Source organism: Atractosteus spatula, chromosome 22 (genome assembly GCF_055471065.1).
Source record: "Atractosteus spatula isolate fAtrSpa1 chromosome 22, fAtrSpa1.hap1, whole genome shotgun sequence".
Lineage (NCBI taxonomy): Eukaryota > Metazoa > Chordata > Actinopteri > Semionotiformes > Lepisosteidae > Atractosteus > Atractosteus spatula.
The window spans coordinates 2,340,340-2,360,472 of NC_142727.1; the positions used below are offsets into that span (position 1 = coordinate 2,340,340).

General features: G+C 47.4%; 1 protein-coding gene across 1 annotated transcript; it reads left to right on the plus strand.

Moving 5' to 3' along the window:
* Positions 1 to 676: 676 nt before the first annotated feature.
* mpzl3 (myelin protein zero-like 3) lies at positions 677 to 7,546 on the plus strand. Its single transcript, XM_088939838.1, has 6 exons — positions 677 to 809; positions 3,117 to 3,283; positions 4,355 to 4,565; positions 5,217 to 5,382; positions 5,570 to 5,639; positions 6,990 to 7,546. Exons 1-6 carry the CDS (start codon positions 752 to 754, stop codon positions 7,062 to 7,064), a joined length of 747 nt encoding a protein of 248 aa, XP_088795964.1. The 5' UTR covers positions 677 to 751; the 3' UTR covers positions 7,065 to 7,546.
* Positions 7,547 to 20,133: the final 12,587 nt, after the last annotated feature.

Here is a 20,133-nt window from a genome sequence, read left to right on the forward strand (position 1 = left end):
TTCTCTTTCATTCTACAGTTCTGATGCATCTTTTGTTGAAAGATTCTACTGCAGCAAACACAAGTAGTTGTTATGTAACCTGCACCTGTGTGAGCTGGCATATCGGATATCGCGTTTCAGCTGGGCATCATACCAGCAGTACAGGGCCTGCCTTGTCTACCGAGACACAAAACCTCAACACAGCTGAAAGCACAGCACAGAGAAAGCAGGTCTTTAGCATTTGTTATTCTGAGCTTTTGAATCTCAGAATCATGATTTGATTACCGTCGTATTCATCCCGATTTTAAGAACCCAAACACGCCAAAGCAATAAAGATAAAAAAAATGAAATATTGGCTCTCAATCAACAGCAGTTACAAGTTGTATTAATTTAACGCAAAGGTCCGGTTTTATTAATTGTTACAGATCCTTGAGTTCTGTTTGTATTATCTGGATGTCTTTAAACATCTAATTTAAACTAAGTTAAACTAATTCTGGCCTTTTCTTCTACTTGTATTAGAACCCCTGAAGCGGTATTGTGTTTTTAACTTTTTTTAACTTCTGCGTTTTAAACAAAAAAAAAAAACAGCTCCTGATCTTCTCCGACCTTAAGGTGTGTACGGGTGGCAGGGAGAAACGTTTTTGTCTTCCTGATACACCTGTCTGACAGGAAGACAACCACAGAAAACAATATGGAGGCTGGTCAGCGGAGACCGAGCTCGTAATTCTTGTTTTTCTCCGGTCGAAATTCTTTGTTTTTCTTTTAAAAGGAGATGGGGTGCCTGACACCCCAGGCGGATGTATTATTACGCTGTTTTCTTCTCGTGTTTGGTGAGTTTGAAGTGTTTTCTTTATTTCTCTGCCATTTTACAGCCTTGGCAGCTGAGCGAAATCGGACGGCGGTTGTTTACCTTAAATTAAAAAAAAAAGTTTCGCCAGTTTTGACACTTTTATAAATCATTACATCATGATCAAAAGAAACCTGGCCTGGCATTCATGTTTATGGCATTATTGGTATCTGTTAGAAGCTTGCGGAGTGTCACAAAATTAATATACGACTCTATGGTGTTTGTTTGAGTGCCTGTACAAATATTGTCCTTCGGCGAACTGGAAGGTTTTATGGCGCTGTGTACACACATTAGGGTTTCATTGTATCAGTCAACTGCTGTAAAAAGTGCGTTAAACGTTAAAATAAATACATTTAAACAAAATCTGACCGGCTTCTGGAATTATTGCGCCTGCGCCACACCTGTGTAGGAAACTGAAGAGTCAGTTACCTTCCAAATAAGAGTAATGAAAGAACTGTTAACATTGTTCATAGGCTTTGTGCTCTTAAACACTTTCTAGATTTAAATCTGAACCAGACGATTTATGCCTGTGGTTTTCTTATTTATGTGCGCTCTGAAACTGAAAAATGTATTTGTTACAAAGTTGTTAAACGTCACTTAAACGTCAGTGCTTGATTTAAGGAGTTTGATATGTTGCTATACTTTGCCGTATGTAACATGGAAATAGTTTTCTAGTTTGTTCACAAAACAAAACGGTCTGATATTACTCCCTCCTTTAATACTCACAAGATGAAAATGCAATATTCCTTGAACTTAAAAACTTAACGGAAAAGGGCAGAAAGCAATTGATGTACATAAAAAGAAGTGTTCAGATTTGTAATTTTTAAAATAACTTTTTCTAGGCACCTTTTCTTCTTTGTTTATATTATTCGATGTTAAATACAAGTTTTGCAAATACAGCTGCACAGTTAGAAGCGCTGAATGAGGAGGGTGAACTGGGGTTACAGCTGTTCATGGCTGAAACTGTTGTGATATGAAGAACGGTTGGGATTAAAGCCCTGCAGATAGCTGCCCTGTGCTTTCGTGAAATAAGTTGCTCATGAAGGGGGAAAAAGGTTCTGCGAAGCCTCTGCGTTTAGTCACGGTCCTCGCGTGACGTGGGTGTGTGGGAACAGGCAGAAAGTAATTCCACGCTGAAAAGCCGAAAACAAGAAGAAAAAAAACAGCAGCATTGTTCTGTATTTCAGCGTGAAATTACGAAATTCCTCAGCTCCTCAGCGTGCTGGTTAATGTTTCGGTGAGATTCTAGGATCCATTAACTTGGCGAAATTTAACGGGCGAGAGCGGACCCTCAGCCGTGTGGGTTTTCAAATGTCAGGAAATCGTACCGCTCCAGGATCGCTTTGTCGTGTAGCAAAAGGGCAAAGGAAAAGGAGGATGCAGTCTTAACCAGTGGACCCCCAAATCTTTTCCTGGGTACCCCCACACACCTGCTGCTATTCATTACAGCTCAGCTCTTTGCTTACATCTTTAACTGGAACAGAGGATCGCTCGGTCCAAGTTTCGTTTCTTTCTTCTCAAAGGCTGGCCTTTTTTAAAGTTAATTAAGAAACGCAGCCTTCTACTGCTTATTTAGGAGCTGAAAACAGCTCGAGAGTTAAAATAATTGACTCGGGTGTGTTGGTCACCAGGACCAAGACTGGGAAAGCCCTACAGTGGGACAAATGCAGCTCCAACTGGAACGCTACTGAGCCCTAAAAAGACAACACACGCCAGTGAGAGGCAAAGACAGGAAGGAGAAGCAGATCCTGACAATCACACAGGGAGGACAGGCTCTGTGACCACAGCCTGGACACAGATAGACCTGACTGTCCATAGAGGACAGGCTCAGTGACCACAGCCTAGATATAGAAACTGGACACAGACAAACCTGGCTGTCCAGAGAGGACAGGCTCAGTGACCACAGCCTAGATATAGAAACAGGACACAGATAGACCTGGCTGTCCAGAGAGGACAGGCTCAGTGTCCACAGCCTGGACATTGAAACAGGACACAGGCAGACCTGGCTGTCCAGAGAGGACAGGCTCCGTGACCATAGTCTGGACATTGAAACAGGACACAGGCAGACCTGGCTGTCCAGAGAGGACAGGCTCCGTGACCGCAGCCTGGCCACAGAAACATGTCACTCTTTCCAGGCTGGAGCCTTGCCTAGACTCGAACCCTGTCCCTCTTGGCTCTTTCATTCCCTCTGAGAGATGATTCCTCGAGTCCCCAGCCGCTGTGCCTCGTCCCGCAGGTCCTGGCGGGTACCAGCCCCGCTGTCCTGACACTCTCTCTCTCTCCCCCCCAGCTGCGGGCGGAGGGGTGGCCATACAGGTCAGCGCCCCCCCCGAAGTGGTGGGCGTCAAGGGGAGAGAGGCCACCCTGAAGTGCACCTTCTGGTCCAGTGTCCGCGGGGCCAAGCTGCTGTCCGTCGATTGGTCCTTCCGGCCCGAGAGCGGGGGCCCTTCGCAGTCCGTGAGTGCACCACGCCACCCCCCGACTAAGATGCCCCAAGACTGGGCTGCATCAGTACTGTTGTGTTTGTGCCTGCTCCATTGTGTGCTTGGTATTGTTCCACAAGCTCTTCTTCATGGCTGGTGAATTTAATATACTGCTTTTTTTTTTAATTGCTTTTAATATTGGTTAGTTTTCGTATTGCTTTTAATTTTTTAATTTTGCTGTTAATAGTGGATTTAATGTAGTGCTGCGTACGCACACATATACAGCCTATGGATGATGTTTCAAGTCCATTCACTGCTAATTGGTAAGAAATGGGCGTTAATAATGTGAGAGTGTGACCGACTTGTCCCTTACTGAAAGTCAAGTGCCTAGGCATCCTCTGGGATGAGAAGAAGCCTATAAATGAGATTTTTCTTCTCGTGTTTTTCTGGGTTGTTCTTCAGGTTGCCACAGGAGGGCAGTGGCGCACAAGTACAGCTCTTAATCTGCCCCTGCTGCCGCCTTCGAGTCCCTCAGCCTCTGTCTCCCAGTACAGAACCCCTCCGCCTGCAGGAATAGGGAATAGAGCCCCTCTGCAAGAGTAAAAGCAGCAGGGAAATCTCAGCGGGGAGTTCCTGAAATGGGGGGGGCGATCGGAGGCCTGCAGGGTCCAGAGAGGCCGACGGCGTCTTGTCCCCCCCCGCGGGAGCGCGGGTCTGCGCAGCGGCAGCTGGCTGGGCCCTTGCTCAACCTGCCGGTTCACCGGGTATACCTTAGCGGCTGCCACGGCGCCTCCCTGCTCAGTCATTGAGTCTGTGCTCCCGTCTTGGCGTTCTCCGACTTGTGCTCTCGTTTCGTGGCTGCGGCATTCCTTATCCTGAATTCCCGATCCGGGGAGCAGGCTGTGTTTCCCCGGTCTGTGAGTTTCATCTCCACCCGCCTGCCCGCTGCCTGCCCAAGCGTCCCCGCCCGCGTCTCGGGAACACCGCGTGCAGAGGACGGGGGGTGGACGACGCTGGCCGGCGCCCACTGCGCAGACTCTTGGTTGGTGTTCAGTCGATTGACCCCCCCTCTCTGGTTCTCTCTCTCTCTCTCTGTCCCGCTCAGCTGTTTCACTTTCAGTCTATCCCCTACCCCCCCACTGAGGGGCGCTTCAAGGACAGGGTGACCTGGGTGGGGGACATCCCCGGCGGGGACGCCTCCATCAGCCTGCGGAACCTCTCCCTGACCGACAACGGGACCTTCAGCTGCGTCGTCCGGAACCCCCCTGACGTCCACGGCAATCCGGCGCAGACCGTGCTGACCGTCACGCGCCAGGGTGAGAGGCGCCGTGGGCTCCCTCCGGTCCCTCCGTGGCGCGGTGCCCCTGAGAGACCTGCTTTCCCAGCTGTAGTTTGGCACTGTGCTGTTTCGTAAGCCGTGAGGGCGAGAGCTGTTGCACTGTGATTGCCCCTGCGGTGACAGAGCTGGTTATCCTGGACGGGAGACCTTCTGGGGAAAAACTAAGGCTGCTGCTGGAAGAGGTGTTAGTGGGGCCAGTAGGGGGTGCTCACCTTGTGGTCTGTGTGGGTACTAATGCCCCAGTATAGTGATGGGGACGGGTCCTTTGGATGAGACACAAAAGGTCCTGACTCTCTGTGGTCATTAAAAATCTGGTGTTTCTTGAAAAGACTAGGGGTGTTGCCCTGGTGTCCTGGCCAAATTTGCCCCTGGCCTTTACCAATCCTGGCCTCCCGAGTGTACTGGCACATCATCCAGATGGAGCTGCACATTGGTGGTGGCAGTGGGATTCCCCACTACCTGTTAAGAGCTTTGAGTGGCGTTTCCAGAAATGTGGTCTATAAGTTTAATCAGTTATAATTATTATTATAGGAGTTATAGGAGAGATTCCTGTTGCGGCAGTCAATTGTGGAGGTGTGTTCTGGACTGGGAGGGGAAACTGGGATGACGGGGAGTTCTCTTCCCACAGATACTTCTCTGCGCTTCACGAGCTTCTTCGCGCTGGTGGTGCTGGTGCTCTTCCCCTCCGCCGTGATCCTCCTGGTGCAGCTGGGCAGGATGTGCTGCAGCAGGTTCGGCTGTGGAGAGGGCAAGAGCCGGGATTCCAAAGCGTGTCCCATCGAGGTGATGGACAGGTGAGGCTCTGAGACCCTTTAAAACTGGCTTGGAGATGGACACTCCACTGTCCACTCCTAACACCAGCTTGGAGACAGACACTCCCTCCACTCCTTAACACCAGCTTGGAGACGGACACTCTGTCCACTCCCTAACACCGCCTCTGAGTTACTGTTTACCAGAAGTGCTTTATTATTTTATTGACAGAGAGGACACGGCCCCCAAGAAGCCTACATTGAAGGAGAGAATTGCATGGTGCTGCTCCAAATGCTTTCAGGTACAGTCTTCTCCCCTATCTCTATTAAGATAAGATAAGATCACTTTAGCCATATATGATATCTTGCGTTAGGAATTCGTCTTTTTCACATACCCCCAGCTCAATCAACAGATTGATTCTGAACTCCCATTCCATGAGACACACAGACAGGGAGAGAAGCCTGGGGTCAGAGCGCAGGGTCAGCCATTGTACAGCGCACCTGGAGCAGCTGGGGTTGAGGGCCTTGCTCAGGGGCCCAATGGAGTAGGATTCCTCTGCCGGCCGCGGGATTTGGACCGGCAACCTTCCAGCCACAGGCGCAGATCCTGAGCCACAGAGCCACCGCTCCGCCCCATGTACTACCAGTGCCTGTCCTGGGGTGCAGAGCTGTAAGCTGTTGAACATGGACAGTGCTCTTCAAAAGCACTGGGACTGAAAAGTAACAGCTGTTATTTTTACATTTTACTGCTTGTTTTTAAGGAATCCATATTGGTGATCATGAGATTAATATGAATGACTATAAAATAGACTTTATTTTCGAAGCCATACTATGCATACATTACATCACGTCCTTTTATTCTGGTAGAATGTATTTTGAATTCAACCCAGTGATGTCAAGTGGCCACAGGTGTTGAGACAGATTCACTGTAAGTCAATTTCTGGGAGCGAATGTCAGTATTTGGGGTCACGTCCCTTTGAGGCCCAAACCGCACAAAGTCTGTGCCCCGTTCTGCTCAACCAAACTCCTTGTGAGATGCTTTGCTGCCACCACTGGGAGTTCTTGTCGATTCTAGGGGTGCTCCTACTTCAGTTGTCTTTCCCTGGCTTGTAAAAAGCTGCTCAGCCAGAGCTAAATCTGGAGATCGTCTCGGCCAGTCTTCGATTTTCCAGTTTTTCTCTGGTGAACTCCTCGACTGTGTGTGTTTTGGGGTCATTGTCATGCTGCAGGCTGAAGCACTGCCCAATACGTATGGAGACATGTCCACCGTAAGCAGATGACATGTTTCTGTGAACCTCAGAATTCATTAGTTACATCGGCAACAAAAAAAGCGAGTGAGTCCGATCCAGAAGTGCCATACTTGCACAGCAGATCACGGCACCACCTCCAACAGGCTTCAGTCTTGGCTCAGACGTTCAAAGATGAGCCAGCAGAGTTTTGAAACAAAGATTTCTGGACACATGAGACCAAGATAAACCTTTAAGAAAGGGATGGAAATTGAAAGTGTGGAGAAAGGAAAAAAAAAAGTAGGCGCTTATCTACCTGCCCCATTTCTCAGCAGGGTGTTCCGAGACTTGGTTGCACATGCCTGGAAGCCTGTACGGCTGTGATGATGAGAATTTCAACAACACTTCTCGTTTATTCTTCTCCAGGACTCTGACTATGAAGACTACTACCTGGAAGAGCCCTTGCGACACCATGAGCCTGTGGCAGAATCTCACTGCTAGCGCCCTCTGCTGGGCGTGTCGGGGAATTGCGGGACTGCCTCTTGAGCCCACAGAGTCAGCGGTGTCTGGGCTGTCGCTGGACTGAACTCTTGCGGGACCTGCTTCAGCAGAGAGCCCCCTTGGCTTAGAGCTAAATGCCCAGTGGATCACATAACCTGGAAGAATACCAGGCTCGATGACTGCACTCTCAGATCTGTCTGAAGCCAACAGATTGATTCTGAACTCCCATTCCAGAACTGGATTTTCAAGTTTAATGCGTCGATGACTTGCATTCCTAAGAACTTCTCCAGCCTGCCCATTCTGGGAAACATCTCATTCTTTCGGAAGAAATGCAGACATGAAGATTAAAGTCCCTTTTTTCCCTCTGGGCTATATTCTCAGATTAAGTTTAAATGTTTAACTTTGGATTTTAAGTTATTTCTTCGATAATGCAGAGTATCAGTTATTCTTTAATAGTGGTATTAAATGTCTATTTATGTGATTATTGTTTTTTAATATCATTTTTTTTATTTGGGTGTCCATCACCTACTGTTAACTGGGATTCCTCTGCCATGTTGATGGTGCCAGGATGGAGTCAGAAGAGTATTTTTTGCTACATTATGTGCATTGGCCTTGTGGCCCTGGGCATCATTCATCAGGTATATTTCACTGCACGTAGTGTGCACATTACACATCTGTTTTGTGAAGGGGAAAGGGGAATTAATGTTAAGAAACCAAATGCCAATGTTTAAAATGTCTGTGAGGACCCGTTAATTTGCAATCTCACGAGATGCACGTGACCCTTCACAGCCAGGATGTAATAATGCTTGGTGGGTTGGAGCAATTGTGTTTTTTTTACTGCTGGAGGAAGCACATTAAAAGTGCTGGTAACTAGAACTAGCACTCCTCTACAGCACTCAACCAGTCTGAAGCTGACATGCTCCAAGCCTTCCAAAAAACAAGCTACTGACTTCAGGGTGACCTGACGGCCCCGTTGGACTGTGGTTATAATAATAATAATTGCTTACACTTATAAAGCGCTTTTCTGGACACTCCACTCAAAGCTCTTTACAGGTAATGGGGAATCCCACCGCCACCACCAATGTGCAGCCCCACCTGGATGATGCGACGGCAGCCATAGTGCGCCAGTACTCTCACAACACGTCAACTGTCAGTAAGGAGGAGAACAGAGTGATGATGCCAATTCATAGACAGGAATTATAAGGAGGCCGTGATTGGTAAAGGCCAGGGGGAATTTGGTCAGGACGCTGGGGTGGCACTCCAGCACTCAGGCTGCACACCCTGGCTTTCCTGGGAATCCAGATGACCACTGCACAGTGCCGTGTGTCCACAGCTTCTAGCAGGAAGCAGACACGGTCGCACGGTACATGTTTGTTTTATTCCGCATTTCAGTCTTTGCAAATTCTTCAAAGAGTAGAAACAGGAGTGGCATACCAGGCAAGTACAGGGCAGGTAGTTCAAGTAGGTAGCTGGGTCAGCGTGCGTTGGCTGCAAAGGAAGAAAAGAAACACAATATGGTGGCTGTGAAGCCTTCTTCGGGTGTGAATGGTCTTTCTTTTCTGCTTTTCTCAGCACGGAATGGACCTGTCCTTGTTCCCAGTACAGGATGACTTGTGTACCTACTCTTCTAGGCCATAAAAGCTGGGTGATTTTATTACACATGCTAGCTGACATGAAACTGAAATTGAAAAAAATAGGGTCACCCGGTCTGGAATATGTATTCCTTTATAGTGATTTGTAGACATTATGTTCAATTATACCCTTCCAATCTGGAAGTATCAACAGTGAGGCACCTTTAGCTGTGTATCCAGACACAATGGCCAAGTCTAAAGTTGAGCTTTGCGGACATGCTGCACGTTGGTGAACTAGAGTCCAATTTCGACAAGGGCGAGGAGAAACGAAGCCCACCTGCACGGCAGAGAAGGCTCCAAAAACTGTCAAAGACATTCGCGCCTAATCCGTTACCTGTCGACGAGGATACTATCAGCGGCGCATTCGATCAAATCTGAGAAAGACACGTTTTATGTGAACATCAGTCGCCTCCAGGTGTAAGTATTGCAATTGTCATGTTTAGACTTGTTTAGAGGAGTGTGTGAGTCTTTTGTGTCGGTGGCAATACAGAATTGTTCTGGCTCCTCGTCCTCAGAGCCGCAATCAGGTGAAGAAGGGGGAGTCGGGAGTACAGCTGGCTCACTATCCGAGCAGAGGCTGACCACAGCTGGGAAAACTGCTCAATCTGCTCTCTGCCGGCAGACAGTTCTTAAATCTTCCCGGACACTGGGACAGGTACAAACGTGCTTGTCGTTGAAAACATTTCTTAGGGCTCAGCTGATCCGCTGCTCGAAAGTGCAGCTCACCAGACAGTTAGAGTACTGTGTCGTCCCCTGTAGCACTGCACCGGCTGACTGGTTTCCTTGGAACTGGGCTCGCCGCTGAAGGTGCTGTGAAACTGAGGGCGGTAGCTGCTGGAATTAGAGTGGCTCTGCTGTAGCTGCTGGAGAGGTTGCTTTGAACACGGTGATTTCTACTTCAGACTCTTAAACTTTAAACTATCTGAGCTAAAAGTACAGGAATGAGCCTCTTATGGGCCAGCTTTGTTCAAGATTGATTGCGGCGACTTGTATCAGTCCAGATCTTTGCGCTGTGTCCATTTACATTTGTGCCTGATGGCTGAGGATCTGAGTATAGCAGCTCTGAAGACAAGTTTGTATTCTTTGTCCTCTGACAAATGGACCTAGTCTTGAGGCTGACAGGACTTCACAGGTGTCTATAACTGGGACACAATTGCCATATGCTTTGCGGCTTCAGTAATTCGTTTATGGTAAATTCTTTTCATGCGGATTTATCGGAATTCTGTGTCCTGCCCTGTGATTTATTTCCCACCCTGCCTCGCGCCCGGTGCTTTGTGAGACAGGCTCCGGCACTCTGAACTGGGGGGGGGGGAAAGCGCTTGGATTTAGTTTCCAGCTCAGTATTCCTTTTGCATAACAGCAAGAGCATTATAAATGAGTAAGAATCTTTCCGCTGCACAAGCTGCATGCGTGTTCCATCTGTGCTGTGTTTGTGTCAAACGGCTGCATCCCAATAAACACACGTTACTTATCTGGTGAGAACTGCGAGTCACAGTGGTCAGTTATGTAGCTGTTATCTAAGTGCAGTTTCGTTTGTTATGCAAGTGTTTTTGTTTCATCATGACCACAGACTGCTGTTAGTTTCCGTCTTGGCAGGTGTGCTGTAGCAGGAATCGGAGATGTTCATTTTGTCCGTTTAGGTCTTTGGTTTTGTATGATTTCTACCCCCTGAGCGCTGCTTGTTATTTAAATTAATGGGTGCATTATTTCTTTTTTTTTTACTTGCTGGGATGCTTTTTACACTTTGATTGATTTTTTTTTATAAACCAGCAAAACCGTGCTAGAAATATACAACAAATCAATTACAGTGCGATTGCCGGGCGTTTCTCGATAAGAGTAGGGAGTTATCCTGGTGTCCGGGTCAAATTCCCCCCCTCGGCCTTTACCGTGGCCTCCAAACTGTCCCCATGTATGATCGGCTTGCAATTGCCCTGCGATGGACTGGCGTCCTGTCCAGGGTGTACCCTGCCTTGCGCTCGTTGCTTGCCGGGTAGGCTCTGGCTTCCCGCGACACCGTATGGTATAAAGTGGTTCAGCAAATGACAAGACGTGACAATCGCAGTGCAACAGAGTGCTTATCCCAAAGAAAGTCTATACCCCCTTTCCAAAGAAAACACCTACTGTGGCCTAACAGCGTGCAATCAAGGCACACTAAATCAGGATTTATTTTACCTGTACGCTGGTAGCTTATCTGTAGCACAGAACACAGCCCAACAGAAAAACGAGGCACGGTTCAGGGGAAAGAGCACCCCCTACTGGTCTACCAACACCACTACAGCAGTAGCCAGACCTTCAAGGTCTTGGTATTAACCAGCTCCGGCTTTACTAAGCTTCAGAGAGCTGATGAGATCAGACTGGGGAATATTGGACATACAGTAACCCAAGTAAAGTGGCCTAAGCATAATATTACAGATTTGGACTTGTCAACATTACAGCTTCTGTATGACAGTATAGTGGTTAGAAAATGGATGGATGGAAAAACTGGCTGGGCATTTGATATCCTATCGTTCCCACCTGTGTCTGTTCATTCACTGATCACCTACTAATCGCTATTTAGTAAAAAAATAAGGGAGCAATTTGACTAGAAACAAGTCTGAACATTCTGAGCCCCGAGGAAAGAAAAAAATCAATGTTAACTTGTGAGATTTTTTTAAACCAAGGACTGACGGAAGATAAAAGTCCAAACCAACAAGTTGATTAGTTACAGGCAATTAAGGGCCCATGTGGGATAATTGAAGTAGATTTGCCATTTCTCTTCTCATAAAATTCTTACTGTTTTTAAAAGTATAACATATGCATGGGTTAAAATGATTCATGCTGTGTAAATCTAGCTCTGCAAGGTGGGACAAATTTGGCTTTGTTTTTGGCAATTATTAATAATTAATAACCTTGAAATTAATAATAATATTATTAGTTATTCGTATTTGCATATACAGAGGCGTGCTTGTGTAGGCCCTCCTGCAGAAGAAGGCAGCTGATTTTTGGAGAAATGAAAGCAGAGGGGAAGACGCTTCACATCCCCCCAGCTCACACATGCGTTCAGACAGCTGAGTGTGGTGAGATCAACTTCAAAGTTCGCCTTTCTGTGTTAATAGATGTCAGCTGCGTCTGGTGACCCCTCTCTCACCTCGCAGGACCTGAGACTCCAGTGCTCGGCCAGTCACTCGTTCATCGCCCTGCTTCCCCCAGTCACGCCTGGTAAGTTTTACGCACGGCTTTGCTCTGCTATGCCAGGAGGTTACAAATGAGAGCAAGGCACTTTGCCCTAGCAGTTTGTTTCCTTTCAGCAGCTAATTTATCCAGGGATCTCACCCAGGTGGTTCCTGAAAGAAGGCGAGGCGAAGCGTATGGCTGGGCACGGTGGTTAGCTCGTTCCACACCCCCACCACTCTTCGCGTAAAGCGGGGTCTCCTGCACTCAGTGCTCAATGCGGTTCCCTCTTGCGCCCTTTTGTCCGCGTTTTAGTGCTGATTTTAAAGTCATCTGTGTGTTAATTCTGGCAGTAATCGTGAGGCTTTGGACTTCCTGAATCAGAATCCCCTTTTGGCCTTGTGTGAAGTGAATTGGAAGTTGACCGTCCTTCTGCAATGTCCTCTTTAAAACAGGGCAACCATAATTCTACAGAGGTTCTCAATTTGCCCTCGGGTGGAGTTTGAGAATTCCATCTTGAGACCAGTGGTTTCTTAGTCAGTTGCTGACAGCGTGGAATGAGCCCTGAATCAGCCCTCTTTATCTGTTACTCCTGCAGTCATGCGAAGGCTGCAAATGGCTCAATGGCTCTCTTTATGCAGGAGCAGGTAACCGCTTTTACACAGTGCTTGAACTGAGCTGGTGCTGTCCCATATGCTGAGCCCGCAGTGTCTTGTACGCTGGATAAGTACTGTCTAATACGTGTCCTTTATGCTGGTCTAATATGCTCAGCCTGCAGTGTTCTGTACACTGGGCTGGTACTGTCCTGTACGCTGAGCCCGCAGTGTTTTGTATGCTGATCCTGCAGTGTCCCGTACATTGGGCAGCAGTGTCCTGTATGCTGGACCAGTACTGTCCTGTACACTGGACCCACAGTGTTCTGTACATTGGGCAGCAGTGTCCTGTACGCTACTGTATTGTACAGCGTCCCTAGCACTGTCCTGTATGCTAGGGCTGGCTCCATCTAACCCTTGTTTTTGCATATACACTTCTTGAATCTTGACACTTTTTAATGGTTTATGAAACTGCAATTCCCAAACTAACTCCAACATTTACAATTTTAGTCAAAATAAGACTCAAAATAAGTCTTCTTGCAGTCTGTTATGCTTGAACGCCATGTACATTTAAAGGGGAACTGCGCTATTATTTTTACATTTCGGGGTTAGAAAGAATCAGCATTGATGAGTGCATTTCAAACCACAATGAAAGTAAGATGTGCTCAGTAATGTGTAAAATCTTCAAGGCTTGACATTTCACCGTTTGACATTTATAACTGCACTACGTCCTCTGTTGTCGCTAACTGTTGCTGAAAAGCTGGTAAAACACTGTCTTCTCTTGAACTGAGTACTGTAATGTCCTTCTCACTGGGGGTATCTAACACTGAACAGTCTTCAGTATGTCCAGAATTTGGCAGCCAGAGTCTAGTGCAAGTGATCACATTACTCCTGTCCTGGAGTCCTTGCACTGGCTTCCCGTGAGGTTTCGTGTCGACTTCAAAATCCTCCCGCTCACCTATCAGGCTCTGCATGGCCAGGCAGCTCAGTACCTGTCTGAGCTACTATCGTCCTACTCCCCACCTCGCCACCTTCGCTCTTCTAACTCTGGTCTCCTATCGGTCCCCCAAGCCCGTCTTCACTCAACAGGTGACAGGGCTTTTCCTGCTGCGCCCCAGAACTCTGGAATTCCATTCCTGAGGATATCAGAGAGTAGCTTTCCCCGAGCTCTTTCAGATAAAGACTCAAAACCTTCTTCTTCAGAAGGGTTTTTGTTTTGAACTGGCTCTGCCTCTCTCCCTTTGCTCTCCTACTGTATTCCAAACCCTTATTGTGACTGTGTCAACCTGCTGTCTCCTCTCACTTTTAAAGGCGCTATGTACACCGAAGATTTTGTTTTCTGTAATATGTAAGAGTCGGTCCCTGAAGATTTCAAGCTTTACACTTTGTCGCTAAGGATCTTTGCTTTTGCCAGGCGTTAGAGTAACAGGCCTGTTTCCATCAGATGTGTTATCTGTGGTTTTCAGACAGGGGGGTAGGTACCGGCACTGTTTCCTCTTCAGTTGCTTGCTCCACCTGCGGTGTGGTTTTCCCTAGAATCGCAGCAGCTCTTTTGTTTCGGCCTCCACAGTGTTTTGTTGCCAGTGATGTTGGGCGGGGGGTCCACGTACGAACTGGTCCAGCTCGGAGCCACGCTATCGCGAAGGCGAGAGACTGCAGTATCGGATTGATTGTATGTTTCGGAGCGACTCGGGGGTCCGTGCGGGAAATAAACTGGACTACGCTTCTATTGGCATCCACAGGCACCACTTTATTTCGGACCTCCGTCTGCCAGCGGGAGCAACTGAAACCTGCAAAATTCCTGGGCAAAGGGTTGAATGCGCGAGGGCAGCAGTGGGGACAGGTACACCAGATTAGGGTGGGTAGAGGTCTTGGGAGGAACAGGGCTAAACAACAGCACAACTATTTCCATCCGTGCTTACTGTCTCTCTACACAGCTATTTCCATGACCAGGGTCAGCTCGAAATCCCGAAGCCTCTGTGATTCGATGGAGCAAAAGGGTATGATTCACTCGGGATTTAACACGGATACTTTCTTCCGCGGGGAATTAGATGAAGTCACCTAGAAAACACACAAACACCTATGACTGACCTTGAAATGGCCAAAAAATTCAATTCTTGTTTCTGGCAGCAAACGTCTTGTGCCCCATTTTCTCCTGCATTGGGATACTAGCGTGTTATAATGTAAAAGCTAAGTAGCTAGTAGTTAATTGATCCAAGGGTCTGGTCCAGGCTTTTCTAGAAAGAAACCAGGGAATTGGTTTTAACAACCTAGCTGGGTAGCTTGTTTCACACTCCCGCCACCCTTTGTGTAAAGTGGTGCCTGTTGTAGAAGGCTGGTCTTTAGACGAATATAAATATATCCCTGGATACATCTGAGAAGTTCTCGGCATTCTCAATGGAAAAACAGCCATAAACTGCACCTAATATGTTGCACTAAATACATGAGAAAACAACAGTTTTGTAAACGTCTACTCTAGCCTGCTTTCATTTGAATTGTCCCTACCTGCTGTAACTTCTGTTTTTGAAATTTAAACTTCTCCAACCACAGCCCTCTCGACAAAAAAAAAAACAACACAAAACACCAAAATAATTCGAGCAAAAAAAACAGGAAGTTAAGGTGCAAAATGTGAATATTGAAAGCGTGTTTTACTTCTGCTGGTACGAGAGTTATTCAGATGTGCATTTTCACCTTTAAATATCATTCATTGATCAAATGTTTTTTTTATGTTAAAAGTGCAAGCCACAGAGTTTTGTTTCTGGCACAGTTATGCGACCTGATCTTCAAAATGCAATAGTAACTGTTTTTATAACACGTTCTCTGCCAAGCAATTTGTCTTTGGTGCTCTCATAATAATAATAATGTTCGTTTGGAATACATTTAGGTAGTATTTTGCTTGCTTCCACAATTTTCTTCCCAAAGCAGCTTGCCGAATCTTTAAATTGACTCATCTGTGATGTACTTGATACACGCCATCGCGCTGATTACATGAAGCACCCTGTTTACGAGAAACGTTGATCTGATCGATACACGTTTTGCTGTTCTTTTATTACTGTGGTGTACCACCCCACCACGCCAGCAGTGGTAAGGACGCTGACGAAAACAGAAGACTGCTGCTGCTACCAAGAAAAATAGAGGAAACAGTTTTTGCACTCAGACTCTTTGCACAGTTGGGATGCCCAGACGAGAAAATGACCGTCTGTCTGGACAGCGGTGTGATGTCATTCCCGGCTGGCTTGACGCCTGCAGATGGTGTCGGATGCAGATAAACGCCGAGACGTGCAGGAAGGTATCGGAAACAAACTATGAATACACAGCAGAAAACACTGACCTAAAGAAAGGCCAGACAAACAAACAGAAGGTCTGAGCTGTTTGTGTTGACTCACCTTCGAGACAATATAGGGAAGCTATAACACAGCCAGACAAAATTTTAAGCTACATTGCTACAAGTAGTAGAATTAAAATCAAGGGGTGCTGAAATGTATAACGCACTAGTTGGGATATATTGTACAGTTGGATCCCTGTGTATGTTAGAAAAGACCGTACTAATCTGGACTCCGTTTAGAGCTGGCTTCTGGGGTTTAAGGGTGTGTCTCCCTCTTGAAGGAACTGAGCCTCTTCGGTCGTGAGCCGAAGATCACGAAGGAGATCTGATTCTCGCCTTCATCCCAGCAGAGGTCTTCAAGATCCACAGTGGCACAAGCAGTTAAAAAAGCAGATGGGAGCGGGCACCTCTTTACACAAAGGGTGGCGGGAGTAGGGAACAAGCAGCCGCCGGTGGGCCACGTATGAAGCCAGATGCTCACCGGAGGAGGTTGTCCTGCAGGTGGAAGAACTGCTGTGTGCGGCAGGCCAAGACTCGGAAAGCTGCTTTGCAAAATCGTTTGCACCAAAACGAAGAAGAAAAAACAAACAAACAACGACCTCAAAAACAGGAAACCAGCAGCAAGACACAAGCCGGCAGCACTGTGATCGTTTCAAGTGTGAAACATGTTCTGCCTGCCGCCTGGAGCCCTGACCGAGGGAGGCCGAGGGAGGAGAAAACGAAACTTCTGGCGAAGGGCGTTTTGGTCGGCACCCTCGCTCCAGCTCTCTGGCTGAGAGGGGCCTGATACACACCTCTGTCACACATGACTCACTTCCTCCTCTCGTCCATGTGTGTGTGGGGGGGTTCTTACACAGCGCGAGGAAGATGAGCTCTGGAGCACCACTGCGTTGGTCCTAATGCCCCAGTATAGTGACGGGGACACTATACTGTAAAAAGGCGCCGTCCTTCAGATGAGATGTAAAACCGAGGTCCTGGCTCTCTGTGGTCATTAAAAATCCCAGGGTGTTTCTCAAAAAGAGTAGGGGTGTTACCCCGGTGTCCTGGCCAAATTTCCCCCTGGCCTTTACCAGTCATGGCCTCCTAATAATCCCCATCTCTGAACTGGCCTCATCACTCTGCTCTCCTCCCCACTGAGAGCTGGTGTGTGGGGAGAGGACTGGAGCATCATCCAGGTGGGGCTGCACACTGGTGGCGATAGTGGGATTCCCCATGACCTGTAAAGAGCTTTGAGTGGAGTGTCCAGAAAAGCGCTATAGAAGTGTAAGGAGTTATTGTTAATCCTTGACAGTTACGTCCCCGGGGTTACCCCGAGAAGGCTGCTAAATCCCTTAGTGCATGAGCCCGCAATTATGCATTAGTCGTTTTTCCAGGAAGTAGTTCTAACCATCACTCGCGTGGAATAATGACATCCCAGAATAGGAATGTTTGTGCATGTTGATCAAGTATTTAAGTGTAATAAGTTTTGGGTTGGTTGGCTTGGTGGTGCAGTGGTTAGCATTGCTGCCTGGCAGCGCTGGGGCCCTGGGTTCAATTCCGGACCTGCGGTGCTGTCTGTGTGGAGTCTGCATGTTCCCCCATAGTGCTTGTGGGTTTCCTCTGGGTGCTCCGGTTTCCTCCCGCATGTCCAAAGACTTTCTGGCAGGTTTATTGGCGTCACAGTGTAGAAGGTAAAGCTTTGTCCTCACGGCTGGTGGGTTGTGGGTTCGAGTCCCACTGCTAGTGTACCTGGGGTGAGGTTCTGTACCCCAGTGGCTCCAGCACCATCATTGCTGGTGGGGGTGCTCGTGTGCTCTCTAGTCTGCTTAACACTGCAGAAACTCCGATGAGCTGTGGTCTGATAAACCACTGTGGTTCTGGTCTGTACTCGACCTTCTTATCGTGACAAAGTACAGACTTTTTTCTGAGAACTCTGGCTTTATTACCAACTTGAGAAACAGCACGTACAGCACTAGAGCCGGCGTGTGCAAGGTGCAAAAACTGTTGAAGTGTTGAAAGCTCTGTTCACAACAATCACTCTAAATTAGATACATATATCAATTTTAAGGACATTTTTATTTGTTCACTTGCTTTGGTCCAAACTGGTCGAGTGGTAGAGTCACTGTAGTTTTTTTTTTTAATTCGTTTTCTGTACATAACATTGATGGAGTTCAAAAGATGAAAATAATAAGTGTAAAATAAAAATGTTATTGATGACAGACCTCTTGCTTTCTCATGTCTCACGGTCCAAAGACATGCTGGTGGGTAAATTGGCTTCTGGGTAAACTGGCCCTGGCGTGTGTGTGTGTGTCTGTGTCTTTCTGCCCTGCAGTGGACTGGTGTCCTATCCAAGGTGTAGCCCACTTTGCGCCCGTTGCCCGCTGGGATAGACTCCAGCTCCCCTCTAACCCTGAGAGGGAAGAAGCGGTTGAAAAATCTAACGACGGAATTGCATTGCAGTAAAATACCGGCAGTGACTGCATCTCCATTTATGCAGGAGCTGATCTCCAAGCTTATGTCACATACCCGTTTGTTTTATGCACTAAAAGGTGATGCTTATCCCTTCCACCAAAGAAATGCTCGACTTAGCGCTTGTCCTTCCTTAGTGAGATTCTTAGTAAATTCTAATTGTGACTATTCCTCTAATTTAAAGAGCTTTTTTTAAGGAAAAGAGAAGAAAGCAGACTGATTTCCTTCCTCTCCGCACTCCTTGCTCCTTCTGCGCGATGAGGCAGGCTGTGGCCTTGTCATGTGTGCAGAGGCTGCTGGGATTGGGGCTGCCCCACTGTGATGAGCCCAGCTCGCGACAACGTCTAGGAGGGGGGGGCTAACACTAAACACTACTTTAGATCCGCTCTCTGAGCACACGCATAAAGACACTTGCTTGATCCAGAAACCCATGCCTGTTTCGGTCACGCCTTGGGTTCCAAACCCCTGGTTAACGAGGTTTCGCGTTAACGAAGCGGGCAGTTTTTTCTGTCCCCGTTCCAGGGAGATTCTCGCTACAACGAAGACGCGCCCTTTTTCCTTACGGTTTGCTCGCGGAGAGGATGGTTGTGGTGTGATGGCACAAGCAAACACTTATTCTGACGATTCAGCTTGGCGTGAGATTAACTCTGCGACAGTAAAAAAAAAAACCCAAACAGATGCAGAGTGATCTTCTAGTCCTTGGGAACGGATTAAAATACGGGGAATTTCAAATTCAGGCTGAATGATCACTTTCCAGCTTTCATTTGTGAATTAGAGGGCAGGGTGCGTTGTTTCCTTAGAAGGAGATTCTTGCTGCCTTGCACCCAACCCGACTCTGTGTTTGTCTTGTCCGTTTTCCGGGTATCCGAGTGATTTGGGGTGTAGAGGCTTAGGCAGTGGGGGCAAAGCGCCGGCACAGTGGTGAGCACTGCTGCTTCACAGCCCTGGGGCCTTAGGTTCAGTTCCAGGGGTGCTGTCTGTGCGGAGTTTGCATGTTCTCTCTGTTTTTGTGTTTCCTACCACAGTCCAAAGACATGCTGGTGGGTTAACTGACGTCTTGGGAAATCAGCCCTGGTGTGAGTGTGTGTGTGCCTGTGTCTTTGACCGGCAATGGACTGGCATCCCATCCAGGGGGTACCCTGCCTTGTGCCCGTTGCTTGCTGGGATAGACTCTGGCTCTCCCGTGACCCTGAATTGGTTAAAACAGTTCGAATATGGATGGATGGGGGAAAAACTGACTGGGTGTTTGATACCATATTATTCTTAGCTGTGTCTGTTCATCTACCGATCGCCTACTAAGCACTAGTCAAAAATAAGGGAACAATGTAGCAGTCTGAGGAGAACCTTTTTCAGGTTCTGTGCCCCTGAATTTGAAAGAAATAATGCACATAAACTAGGAGATTTGTGAAACCAAGGAGTAAGTGCAGATCATTTGCGCTGAATTGGATACATCTGTCAAAAACTGGAGGGATGCAAGAATGTTTAGACAATGGTCTTGACACTGGTGGATGAGGGGGCTAAATTCTTTACCTTTCTGATTTCTTGAGTCAATTCTGCTCCAGAACTGAGGGAGTGAAGATCGGGGACCACTCTTAATCCTCCATGTAATGCAGTAAATGACAGGGGAGTTCATTTTCTTGGGTATCCCTACACTTTTATGCTCCCTGCATCGCGGTGGTCTTTGTCCGAATAAACCTGCCCACCGCATTCTGATTCCTGGCAGAAGAATATTACTAGAACGACGTATCTCACTGCTGCAAGCAGTGTCACAGGTGGGGCTGCACACTGATGGGGCTGGAGGGGATCCCCATGACCTGTAAAGAGCTTTGAGTGGAGTGTCCAGAAAAGAGCTATAGAAGTGTAAGGAATGATTATTATTAAAACCACGGTCTATCAGAATTAGCTTTTTGTTTAAAACACAA

Coding starts and splice junctions, on each gene's coding strand:
- mpzl3 (XM_088939838.1), top strand. CDS start 752: ATGGGGTGCCTGACACCCCAGGCGGATGTATTATTACGCTGTTTTCTT. Junction 3,284..4,354: donor GCGGGGGCCCTTCGCAGTCC/GTGAGTGCACCA, acceptor TGTCCCGCTCAG/CTGTTTCACTTTCAGTCTAT. Junction 5,640..6,989: donor GCTGCTCCAAATGCTTTCAG/GTACAGTCTTCT, acceptor ATTCTTCTCCAG/GACTCTGACTATGAAGACTA.